Genomic DNA, 13,333 nt, shown 5'->3' with positions numbered 1-13,333 from the left:
GGGGGGTATAGGGGAACAGACTCAGTTAACTCTTCAATACCTGATGCTGAGGCTGAACCTGTCGTCTCTGTCTCTCTCTGACGTTTATCAGATTTAGTGTGACTGTCACTGGGACCGGCGGGACGTTTCGAAAAGAAATCTGATATTTTTCTTTTCTGTGAGTGAGACATTCTGTGCTAGCAAAGTCTGACTACTAGCTCAAATCGACTGACTGCGCAAGCACTGTATCACAGTAGCTCAGTGGTTCGTGGCGCGTGGGAAGGGCGGGAGACGGGAGGTGAATACAATTAGTTGTTTCACCTGTCATTCAATCAGTCTGTGACAGTCTGTCATCACTCGAAAATCTACTCTGCTGCAATCTTGTCGGTTTTACACGTATGATTGTGTACGTACAGTAGTGTAATGAATGAATGAAAACTTTATTTAACAGATTGGAGAATGGCTACAATACAGTACGGCTCAATACACACAATATAAAAATGGTGAAGTGCTTTGAGCAGGATAAACGTATAATATACAGTGTTACAGTTATACAGTTACAGTATATAATATACAAATATATAAATACTGTCATAAAAAAAAAAAAAAAAAAAAAAAAAATTAATTTTTTTGCAATAACTGCCGCACCCCCCCCCTTCCAACGTGCCTGGGGGAGGGGAGAATTGAGACAGCGAAATTGGGATGGGAGAAGAATAGAAAAAGAGGAGAAAAAGTGCATAAAAAAAAGAAACTGAGTTGAGTGCATAGTAGTAGAGACATATTAGTATAGTAGGTAGTAATATAGGCAAGGAAGATTAATTAGTGGAAAAGTGCATGATAGTATTTTCTTGTTCCTTTCATTTCAGATATTGATTGAAGTGTATTCACACCTGGAAGCCTCCCAGTACAACCACAGTCTGACACTGTTGACCACTAGGAGCCGCCCAGTACAACCACAGTCTGACACTGTTGACCACTAGGAGCTGCCCAGTACAACCACAGTCTGACACTGCTGACCACTAGGAGCTGCCCAGTATAACCACAGTCTGACACTGTTGACTACTAGGAGCTGCCCAGTACAACCACAATCTGACACTGTTGACCACTAGGAGCTGCCCAGTATAACCACAGTCTGACACTGTTGACCACTAGGAGCTGCTAGTACAACCACACACACACACACACACACACACACACACACACACACACACACACACACACACACACACACGCACACGCACACGCACACACCTCAGTATGGACTTTAGGTAGCTCAGTTCAAAGGCATCTGTGGTATCTCTGATCAACTTATCAATCTTATAAATGGCCTTTTTGAGTGTTAAGCATTGTTTCCTAGCTATGTGAACTTATATTAATATGATCTATGTCTCAAAATTCTCATATTGGCGCATTCTTCCAATTCTCCTCTCACAATATTCACCCTCACTGAACTGAGTCATTTGAAAATGTGCCTATATGTGATGTCATAAAGACACCGCTGCATGTTAATGTTCAGGCGAACACGACGCTGCGCAGTGGTTTAGGAGCCCAGGCTCAAAACAGCTCGAGATCTTGAGGTAGAAAAATGCTGTTTTTGAGGACTTGATTAGAAATACAAAACAATGAATAAAAAAAATATATATATTACAGAGGTGTTCCATAGACTCACAGGAATTGTGTAAAAGTGCCCAAATAGTGAAAGAAATAGTAAAATAGTTCTCCTTTAAACCCAAACAAACCCAACACCTGAGAGCAGGCCCCACTGCACTCTGTCATGCCACCTCACTACATGTCACTCCTCTCTCTGTCATATACATTACATAATAATACCACCTCACTACAGTTAAAATCTAACCCTAACTAACCTAACTGTCATGCCCTAATAAACTAACCTACACTGTAGCACTCAACACTTTGATGAACATTGTTACTCAGCTGATAGAGTTGTGCCCTTCCTGATGACTTGTCGTACAGAACTTGTAAGTCGCTTTGGATAAAAGCGTCAGCTAAATGACTAAATGTAAATGTAAATGTAATACCACCTCACTACAGTTAACTTCTCTCTCTGTCATATAAGGACAACATAAAGCATCGTTAATTTGTAAGAAACCTCAATGAAAACGGCGCAGGGTGCTATTGTTATGAAAATGTGATAGAATCCTATAAAAATGTGGACGCATTTGGCCTACGTTCCGTTACATAATAATACCACCTCACTACAGTTAACTTCTCTCTCTGTCATATACATAATAATACCACCTCACTACATGTCACTTCTCTCTCTGTCATATACATAATAATACCACCTCACTACATGTCACTTCTCTCTCTATCATATACATAATAATACCACCTCACTACAGGTTACTTCTCTCTCTGTCATATACATAATAATACCACCTCACTACATGTCACTTCTCTCTCTATCATATACTTAATAATACCACCTCACTACATGTCACTTCTCTCTCTGTCATATACATAATAATACCACCTCACTACATGTCAGTCACTTCTCTTTCTATCATATACATAATAATACCACCTCACTACAGGTCACTTCTCTCTCTGTCATATACATAATAATACCACCTCACTACAGTTAACGTCTCTCTCTCTCTGTCATATACATAATAATACCACCTCACTACAGGTAACTTCTCTCTCTGTCATATACATAATAATACCACCTCACTACATGTCACTTCTCTCTCTGTCATATACTTAATAATACCACCTCACTACAGGTCACTTCTCTCTCTGTCATATACTTAATAATACCACCTCACTACAGGTTACTCCTCTCTCTGTCATATACATAATAATACCACCTCACTACAGGTCACTTCTCTCTGTCATATACCCAATTAGAAAGGTGTGCCCAGTGGAGTGCAAATCTCCGCCAGGCAGCAAACCCTAATAATAAATATAGCGGCAATTCCAGGGTTCAAGCCAACATGGATTACAAAAATGTTAAAGGAATTTCACACACATGTTTCAACTGTGTTATGAAACATATCCTGGGAGTTTTGTTATGATAAAGGAAAAATATGTTTGATTTATTGTTGGAAGCCCCCTAGTGGTTGATTTGAATGACACTTTCAGGGTATTATGTCAGGTACATATGTGGATGTATCCTCCACGTTTTGTGATGGTTGACATTTGAATTTTGAAGAACTTTCTTCAAACAAGTGATCAATTAGAAGCCATTAATTTGTGTTGTGACACTCATTGACAATTGTATTCTCGTCAATACAATCAATTAAATAGTTTCCAATTATGAATCTCTTTCATTCCTGTCTCTGGCTAATGGTGTGGATTTTAATAAAGCAATGGAGAGTTGTCTTGCAATTCAACAACTTATTCCTTATTGTGTTTACATTTCTTGTCAAGTCTTGGAATTAGTTCAAAGACGATAGAGATGGTGGACGTGAGTCAACCCATGTGCTGATGAACATGCGTATGGCCCTTCAAACCATGTGCTGATGAACATGTGTATGGCCCTTCAAACCATGTGCTGATGAACATGTGTATGGCCCTTCAACCCATGTGCTAATGAACATGTGTATGGCCCTTCAAACCATGTGCTGATGAACATGTGTATGGCCCTTCAACCCATGTGCTAATGAACATGTGTATGGTATGGCCCTTCAAACCATGTGCTGATGAACATGTGTATGGCCCTTCAAACCATGTGCTGATGAACATGTGTATGGCCCTTCAACCCATGTGCTGATGAACATGTGTATGGCCCTTCAACCCATGTGCTAATGAATATGTGTATGGCCCTTCAACCCATGTGCTAATGAATATGTGTATGGCCCTTCAACCCATGTGCTAATGAATATGTGTATGGCCCTTCAACCCATGTGCTGATGAACATGTGTATGGCCCTTCAACCCATGTGCTGATGAACATGTGTATGGCCCTTCAACCCATGTGCTGATGAACATGTGTATGGCCCTTCAACCCATGTGCAAATGAACATGTGCATGGCTCTTCTGCTGGCACTGTCCACATCACTGAATGTTTAGGTTGACCTACAACAGACCTATTTCTCATGAACTTCATCTTGTAAGACAAAACCTGCTTCTAAAACCAAACTACATGCACATATTTTGGACAGCGAATGTGGACAAGTCGGATGTCACATGGTTTCATGGTCGTTGGCTTCTGAAACCAAATTGTATCCCAAAACGTCACCATAGTTTAAAAACAGTAAAAGGTTATATTAGACACACAACAGACCAGATCACAACAGCTACAGCGAGGCAGACTCACCGTAGGGGTATTCAGGCAACTGGTTGCCAGACGGCTGTACAGGCAGAGAGGTGAGAGCTTGGGGGACGGACAACTCAGCCAGACCAGGATCTGAGGACGGACACACTCTAGAGGTGGCGTCTGACCCAGGTACTAACACCAGCTGACGCAGCAAACCCTGAGAGACACACAGAACTTAGTTAGCTGAGGATCTGACATGGGTCATTAGATTAACATGCCTAGCTAGCTGGAGTTAGTTAGTTAGTTAGTTAGTTAGTTAGTTAGTTAGTTAGTTAGTTAGTTAGTTAGTTAGTTAGTTAGTTAGTTAGTTAGTTAGTTAGTTAGTTAGTTAGTTAGTTAGTTAGTTAGTTAGTTAGTTAGTTAGTTAGTTAGTTAGTTAGTTAGTTAGTTAGTTAGTTAGTTCATTACTTATTTCGTTTGTTAGTTCATTCGTTCACTCATTCATTCGTTCATTCGTTCACTCGTGCATTCGTTCATTGATGGTCTTGTTGAAGGTGCAATTATTAGACTATAACCACTTAGTTATAGTTCGATTTAAAATGAAGTATATAACTCAGGTGTCATAAACAACCTCCAATGAACAGTTATCCCTCTGAGGTGGCCAAACCCGTAGGCAGGTTTACAATAATGACCCGGCACGGTCTAGGCAGGTTTACAATAATGACCCGGCACGGTCTAGGCAGGTTTACAATAATGACCCGGCACGGTCTAGGCAGGTTTACAATAATGACCCAGCACTGTCTAGGCCGCCTTATCTCGGCAGGGGATTCTTCAGAAATGCCGAAAACGTTGCGCGATTCAGAATTAGGTAAAAAATTTGTTATTCACAATTTCTAGTGCTTTGAAATGTTCTCTATCTATTTCCTTATTTGCTAAATTTTACACGACTTGTAAATGTGTTAATTATTGTTAACTTGTCCGGCTGTATAATTTCCCTTGCTGTCTAGAGAATTACAGTTGTGTCATAGGGGAGGGAGGGGCTGAGTAATTTCAGTCTCAGGTGTCGAAGACAGACGCACAGAAATGACAGCTACCAAATCCATTTCGCGACAAGGGACCTAGTAGGCTATTTTGTTGGCGGTGTGAAAATATGCAGAGAAAGCTTAGTGGACGGTGGACCATGGTCCCTTTAAATCAATAGTCTGTTTCGTTTGTAGAGGTGTGAACACAAACCAAAGTATTTTGAGGACCAAACAACCAAACCATGGTCCTCTTGAAAAGTTGGGACTCGGTCCGTTTCAATCGATAGTACCTAATCTAGGAAACAAAGTAGCCTACAGTGCATTGCAGTGTGGCTCTGAAGTCAGACTCGCGCCGCTCGTATAACTCTCTAGACTCGCGCCGCGCACGGACTGTCTCTGTCTCTCTGTCTCTCTCTCTCTCTCTCTCTCTCTCTCTCTCTCTCTCTCTCTCTCTCTCTCTCTCTCTCTCTCTCTCTCTCTCTCTCTCGTCCTTTGTTTAAAAATTAGGTCCGCACCAAAAAGGGCAGTGTGAACGCAGACCAAAATCAAACAATGTATCATTTTCACATTTGGTCCACCAGAAAGTCCGGACCGTGTCTATTCTTTTACCAACGGATTTCCAGTTCCGCGTTCGCGTTCTGCGATCTGATTGGCCACTGACGTTTCTCTCTGCGCCAATCCGCTTCCATTAATTTGTACTAAGCCGCCAGGCTATCTTGCAGTGGATAAGCTTTCTACTGAACACAGAAGAGATGACATTTGTATCTTATTGTTGGCCTTGGATAATCTCGTTTCCTGAACAAATGGGTTTATGACCGCAGGCAGAAGCAGGGATCGCTGCCTCGGCAGAGCGAACACCCTCTGCGGCGGCATGTTGTTGTTGTTGCTGCTGGAGGAGACCGCAGTTCAGACTCCTTCTTCCAAACGTGTCCTCCATCTCTTTCTTAACGGGAGATCACATTGCCGAGAACAACACTGTCGAGAGGACTCGTTCTTAAAGGCCCCACCTACAAGGTGGTGCGGGTCGCGTGTAGTCTTTTACCAAGACATAAGGATGTATATGGAGGAAATCGAATGACAGCAACAACAACAACACCGTTTGGAAGAAGGAGTCTGAACCGCGGTCTCCTCCAGCAGCAACAACAACAACATGCCGCCGCAGATCCCTGCTTCTGCCTGCGGTCATAAACCCAGAGAAACGTCAGTGGCCAATCAGAACGCAGAACGCAAACGCGGAACTGGAAATCCGTTGGTAAAAGAATAGACGCATCCGGACTATCCGCGGGGCGCGTGTGTGTGTGTGTGCATGCGAGCGCCCGCTCCATCGTTGGTCTTTGGAAACATGAGCATGGTTATAAGATCTCACACGTTTCAAGTTTGATTTTATTGTCGTTGTGGTAGAGACATGATGATAATCAGGTTTTTGTGCACATTAGTCTCGCAAACACGGAAAACCAAGCCTGAGTTGATCAGAGCTTCCTACGCTTTGGTAACTTTCGTGCACCACATAATACCTCCGCGGAGGCATGACGCATTCACCGGTAAGGGTAGGTGCGGAAAATGTACCATATCTCAGAGTAGGAAGTTCTGATAGACTCAGGCTTGGTTTTAAATTGTTCGGGAGACTATGATTATGATTATGTCTCTACCACAACGACAGCCCGAGCTGTGAGTGAATTACGCAAAGGGGAGCAAAGCCTTGTAAATGGCCATTCTCCCTTTCTGTGTGTATTGGGGCCTATGTAATAATTATTATGAGGGGCCCCCAACCAGTGTTCATCTCCATTATGTTACAAATAATCGGATGCACACAACAAATATACTAAATAAACTTTATTTTATTACAAATGTGCAACTTTCAAAGAGTACAGTCCATTATCATGGAAAGGTATTTAGCTTGTTTCACTTATTTTGTCTCCAATCAGTACTATGATTTCACAGATGGTTGGGTTAGTGTTAGATAGAGTAATTGAGCATCCTGATGGCCTGGGGATAGAAGTGGGGTCACAAGTCATTAGTCTAACAAAGGCAGGGCTGCGCTCAGACTGGAAGGTTTGATTGATTGATTGATTGAAAACTTTATTAACAGATTGCAGAATGGGAACAATACAGTACAGCTCAATACACACAATTGTTAAGGGGATGCAGACCAGAGAAAGACTTTTGTCTTGTTTACATCAGGGTCCCCCATTTTCAATTCATCGGGAGAATTGAGTGTTAAGTGACGGGGGGGGGGGGGGGGGGGGGGGGACATTGCTTTCTGGGTAAAGTAGTCATTATGCAAAGACCACTGCAACACTTCCGGGATTCTGAAATCGGGGAGGAGATAGCGGCGGGAGCAAATTAATGAATGTGGATGAGAGCCGTGATGTAAGTGGTTGCAGCTATGGCTGTGAGGGTGCTAGAGACATGATCGAATAGACTTTTATGCGCCTGAGTTTCCTGAACACGGTGCGACCCATTCCTAATCGATCAGAACTAAATCGGCCAAGATCAAGTTCCTTTTCCAGCACCTACTACTCCCCATACACATGCGCAGATTGTCAACGGAGTCTGGACGACACGAGATGACGCACGAATGAATGTGGACTGTTCCATCAGAGGGGGGAGCTTCGGTGGTAGTGTGAGTGGCTACAGACCACTGCACTTAAATATAAACATTAGTCTACCTGGAGACTCAATGAGGTAATGTCGCCATAAGACGCGTCTGGCCATTTAGTGGGATAATTTTTTCATTATTCTGTTCGGCTGACAGGACACTGGCCACCGAAGCTCCCCCCTCTGATGGAACAGTCCACATTCATTCGTGCGTCATCTCGCGTCGTCCAGACTGCGTGAATACTTTCGGCAGCCAACATGCCCTTCCGCGTTGCTCTGATTGGCCGAGCGCGCGCATGCGCATGAGCCGCGACAAGCTCCTCAGCCAGGCAGGAATACTAAACTCCCCTTAACGCAATTTATACAAATGGAAGTATTGATTACGCCGTAACAAATCATTAAAAAAATATACCGCTAACTGGAATATGTTGTTTCTTTACACATATGTTGGATTATGTAATTGGTTTGTCATGACAAACCAATAAAAAATCGCGAATTAACCGGTGGCTACAATAACACACAGTAACTACATGCATCATTGTTTACAATGAACGGTGGGGCTAATCTAATTGACATCCAAGGACAACGATGTAAATAAGTCATTGCGCCTTTTCGTTCCTATCCTTGACAAAAGCAAATATGTGATGTAATGATCTGTATATGTTTTGTTGTCTAAAATAAATACCATACCATGCATGTAGTTACTGTGTGTTGTTGTAGCCACCAATTAATTCGCGATGTTTTATTGGTTTGTCATGATAAACCAATTACATAATCCAACATATGATTGATTGATTGATTGATTGATTGATTGATTGATTGATTTATTGAAAACTTTATTAACAGATTGCAGAATGGGTACAATACAGTACAGCTCAATATATGTGTAAAGAAACAACATATTCCAGTTAACGGTATATTTTTTTAATGATTCGTTACGGCGTAATCAATACTTCCATGCGTATAAATTCGTTAAGCAGAGTTTAGTATTCCTGCCTGGCTGAGGAGTGCGTCGCGGCTCATGCGCATGCTCGCGCTCGGCCAATCAGAGCAACGCGGAAGGGCATGTTCGCTGCCGAAAGTATTCACGCGTCCAGACTCCGTTGACAATCTGCGCATGTGTATGGGGATTAGGTGCTGGAAAAGGGACTTGATCTCGGCCGATTTTGTTCTGATCGATTAGGAATGGGTCGCGCCGTGTTCAGGCGCATAAAAGTCTATTCGATCATGTCGCTAGCACCCCCACAGCCGTAGCTGCAACCAGTGGTGCAGTGCTGGGCAACCGCGGTCAAACGGCGTTTGGGCTTCGAAGTGCGCGCATCCTATTATTATGCAAAGTCTAGGTGATAAGTGCCTAGACTTTGCATAATAATAGGATACCGTTTGGCCTCCGCCCATATTACGACTGCACCCCTGGCTGCAACCACTTACAGTACATCACAGCTCTCATCCACATTCATTAATTTGCTCCCCCCCGCTATCTCCTCCCCGATTTCAATGTAACGCGGAAGTGCAGTGGTCTATATAGCAAGAGAAATGGCTCCGGTTTCTTTGAGGGCCTGTAGCTCTGGAATAAATAGTGTGTTATCAGCATGATTCATAAGACAAAGATTGAAAAGTATCCGCTAGGGATGGGACCAAATATTCGAAAATTCGAATAGTCGTTTCTGTTATTAAGATCGATTTCATTTTTTTACAATCGAATATTCGTTTTATTTATTATTATTTTTTTATGCTTTTCTTTTTCTTTTTTTGCAAACATTCTTATTTAATTCCTTTTTATATTTAGAGGCAGCCTAATTTTCATAGCCTAATTGATCAAAAAGATGCACATGCTACTGTTTCTGTTTGTTTATTAAAGCCGGTTGATAGGCCAATGCAATGCTGTTATTATAGGCTACGATGGTGAATGGTGTCATTTTGATTTATTGTTGGTCAGCTGATAAATCTTTTAAAAAAATTACAAAAATTTATATAATTTAATTTTTTTTATATACATTTTTTTTGGGTGCCATTTTGAAACACAACACAATGTGCAGAATTCAAACTGTTTTAGAAACAGGAAGTCAGATTTCAGAAGGAACTCACAGAGAACCGTCCTCTCCAGCGCCTCCTGCTGCCGATGAAGAACCTGGAGTCTCTGGTGCTCAGTGTAGAGGGGAAGGCCTGCTCCTGAACCCTGGGACACAGTACAGAGAGGATGCACTGGTTAGAATAGAATAGAATAGAATAGAATAGAATAGAATAGAATAGAATAGAATAGAATAGAATAGAATAGAATAGAATAGAATAGAATAGAATAGAATAGAATAGCCTGATTAACAATTGAACCATACACCTCTCACACGCCGCGATCTTTCTTTTGCCAAAGTATAAACAGAGTATCAAGCGCACGCCGGTAGTATCGCGAGAGGTTAAGCGTTGGACTGTGACGTCAGAGGAGACACTACAGGCTGCGCTGGAATGCACAGACTGGAATGTGTTTCGTGATAACACAACCAACCTCAACGAATACACTGAAACGGTGCTTGACTTTGTCTGTACTCTGGTAGAAGAAACAATCCCCTCTACCACAATTAGAATTTACCCAAATCAAAAGCCTTGGGTAGATAAATCTGTCCGTGAGGCTCTGAAAGTGCGCACCTCAGCATACAACGTCGGGCTTGTGACAGGCAACATGGATGAACACAAGACGGCAAGATACAACGTCAGGAGAGCAGTAATAGAGGCAAAACGGCGTTATAGGAACAAAGTTGAACTTCAAACAGGCTGACTCTAGAGGCATGTGGCAGGGCCTCAGAACGATGACAGATTACAAAGGCACCTCCCTCAAGCTGAACAGTGACATCTCCTTAGCAAATGATCTCAATACCTTCTATGCGAGGTTTGAGGCGGTGAATAACAACACCAGCCTACAAACCACTGCAATGGAGGGGAGGGGGGGGGGGGGGGTGCTGATGGAGATTCAGTGTTCAGAATAACAGAACATGAGGTGAGGAGGACCTATAAGAAAGTGAATATCAGGAAGGCAGCAGGACCGGACGGTATCCCCGGCCGCGTCCTAAAAGTCTGTGCCGACCAACTGGCCCCGGTATTCACTGACATATTTAACCTGTCCTTAGAACAGGCTGTCATCCCCACCTGTTTGAAGAAGTCCACCATCATCCCTGTACCCAAAAAAATCTACGCCCACTTGCCTCAACGACTACCGCCCTGTAGCTCTCACCTCCATAGCCATGAAGTGCTTTGAGAAGCTAGTGAAGGGCTACATCTGTTCCTCCCTCCCCATCAACCTGGACCCCCTGTAATTTGCATACCGCCCCAACAGGTCCACGGAGGACGCCATAGCCCATGTGCTGCACACAGCAGCATCACACCTGGACAAGAGGCAGGGGAACTATGTGAGAATGCTATTCATCGACTACAGCTCAGCATTCAATACCATAGTCCCCTCCAAACTCATAGCCAAGCTCAGGGACCTGGGCTTGAACTATGACCTCTGCCAGTGGGTCTTGGACTTCCTGACGGGCAGACCCCAGGTGGTGAGAGCAGGCAACTGCACCTCCTCATTCATCACCCTCAACATAGGGGCCCCACAGGGCTGTGTTCTGAGTCCCCTCCTCTACTCCCTGTACACACATGACTGTGTGGCTCAGCGGAGCAACAACACAATCATCAAATTTGCTGACGACACAGTAGTGGTGGGCCTGATCTCTGCAAATGACGAGAGGGCCTACCTGGAAGAGGTCAAGGTCCTGGCAGGATGGTGCCAGGAGAACAGACTCTCCCTGAACGTCAGCAAAACAAAGGAGATGATTGTGGACTTTAGGAGGTCGGGGCTCAAGGACTACAGCCCCCTCAGCATCGACGGGGCACCGGTTGAGAGAGTGAACAGTTTTAAGTACCTCAGAGCCCACATATCCGAGGACTTGACATGGACCACACACATTGACAGTGTTGTGAAGAAGGCACGACAACGCCTCTACTTCCTCAGGCGCCTAAGGAAGTTCCAAGTCAGTCAGAAGATCCTTAAGAACTTCTACTCATGTACAATAGAGAGCATCCTGACTGGCAACATCACCTCCTGGTTTGGGAATAGCACTGCACAAGACCGAAGCAGACTACAAAGAGTGACACGTTCAGCGGAACGCACAATTGGAGGGGGGCTTCCCACCCTCCAGAACATTTACAACAAGCGGTGCAGGGGTAAGGCTAAGAGAATCATAAAGGACTCCAGCCACCCGAACAACTGCCTCTTTGAACTGCTGCGGTCAGGCAAGCGATACCGGAGTCTCAAGGCGAGCACAGAAAGACTCAGAAGAAGCTTCTATCCCCAGGCCATCAGGCTGCTCAACGAACAATAAACACTATGCAACAACCATCAAATGCACACAGCACACACATCCACACGCACACACTCACTTTAAACAAACAACACACTGCAGCACCCACTCTCCACACTTTAGATCACCTAAACACACTTTATATTTATTGGTAAAGGATTTGCACTACAACTCGTACACCTTACTGTAAATTGTACCTAAATTGTACCTCATCCCATTTCTGCTTTGCACTATATAGTATTGTATATTAGTACATTGCATAGTATATTGTATATTGTATGGTAACTCAGTTACTTCTAGTCTGCATCGAACATTGTACATATGTCTATACTGAACACTGTGACTTCTATTTTTACTTCTTTTTACATGCTACTTTATTTTATTTCATACTTATATTGTCTAGCACAGTCTCTGGAGCGTAACAGTAAGAAGCATTTTGTATAAAAGTATTCTGTACTTCTGTATGACAACTATTAAAGAAACTTGAAACTTGAACTCATTTTGACAAAGCCTGATTCCTTTTTTCTCCCGTCTATGGCAAAATTAACAGTTTTTTCCTTTCCAAAAATATTTTGTCTGTTAACTGCACATGAGGTCAAATTACGTTTTACAGGAGGATTATATGTTTTGTTAATTAGCCTAATTAAGAACGACATTGCTAATGCTAAATGACAGGATGTCAATTGACTTGATCTGCAATGGTTCCAGGCTATTTTTGGCTAGCGAGAAAGCAGACAAAAGATTTCACACATGAGAGGTTTATTGAGTCGAATAACCATTTTGAATGTACAGTATTTGGACAGACCATGTATTTTCACCAAGCCACATCACATTCTGAACCTCTATGATTTACGAAACAAAACAGACCAACATGCCATCTTTAACAGATATACAGGGTTGTGTCTGAAGGATTCAATTTCTCTCTAGAAATACAGTTACTCTCTAGAGCAGGAACAGGGCAGGATAGAACATAACAGAACAGAGTAGTGCAGAACAGAGCAGCACAGAGCAGAAAAGAACAGAACAGAAAAAACAGAACAGAACAGAATAGTGCAGAACAGAATAGAGCAGAGCAGAACAGAGCAGAGCAGAGCAGAGCAGAGCAGAGCAGAGCCGAACAGAACAGAACAGAACAGAACAGAACAGAACAGAGTAGTGTAGAACAGAGCA

The 13,333-nt window shown here is 43.0% G+C and overlaps 1 protein-coding gene across 1 annotated transcript in view; it reads right to left on the bottom strand.

Moving 5' to 3' along the window:
- LOC311228141 (thrombospondin-type laminin G domain and EAR repeat-containing protein-like) overlaps window positions 1–13,333 on the bottom strand; it is a gene marked incomplete at its 5' end in the record, with an annotated part of 352,183 nt that overhangs the window by 294,006 nt on the left and 44,844 nt on the right. The window contains 2 exon segments of the mRNA XM_084314056.1: window positions 4,261–4,417; window positions 9,909–9,999. Of these exon segments, the coding sequence (XP_084170182.1) occupies window positions 4,261–4,417; window positions 9,909–9,999 (248 nt within the window).

Source organism: Notolepis coatsorum (assembly GCF_963971535.1).
Source record: "Notolepis coatsorum genome assembly, chromosome: 5".
Classification (NCBI taxonomy): domain Eukaryota; kingdom Metazoa; phylum Chordata; class Actinopteri; order Aulopiformes; family Paralepididae; genus Notolepis; species Notolepis coatsorum.
This window is presented reverse-complemented; position numbering and strand designations above follow the sequence as displayed.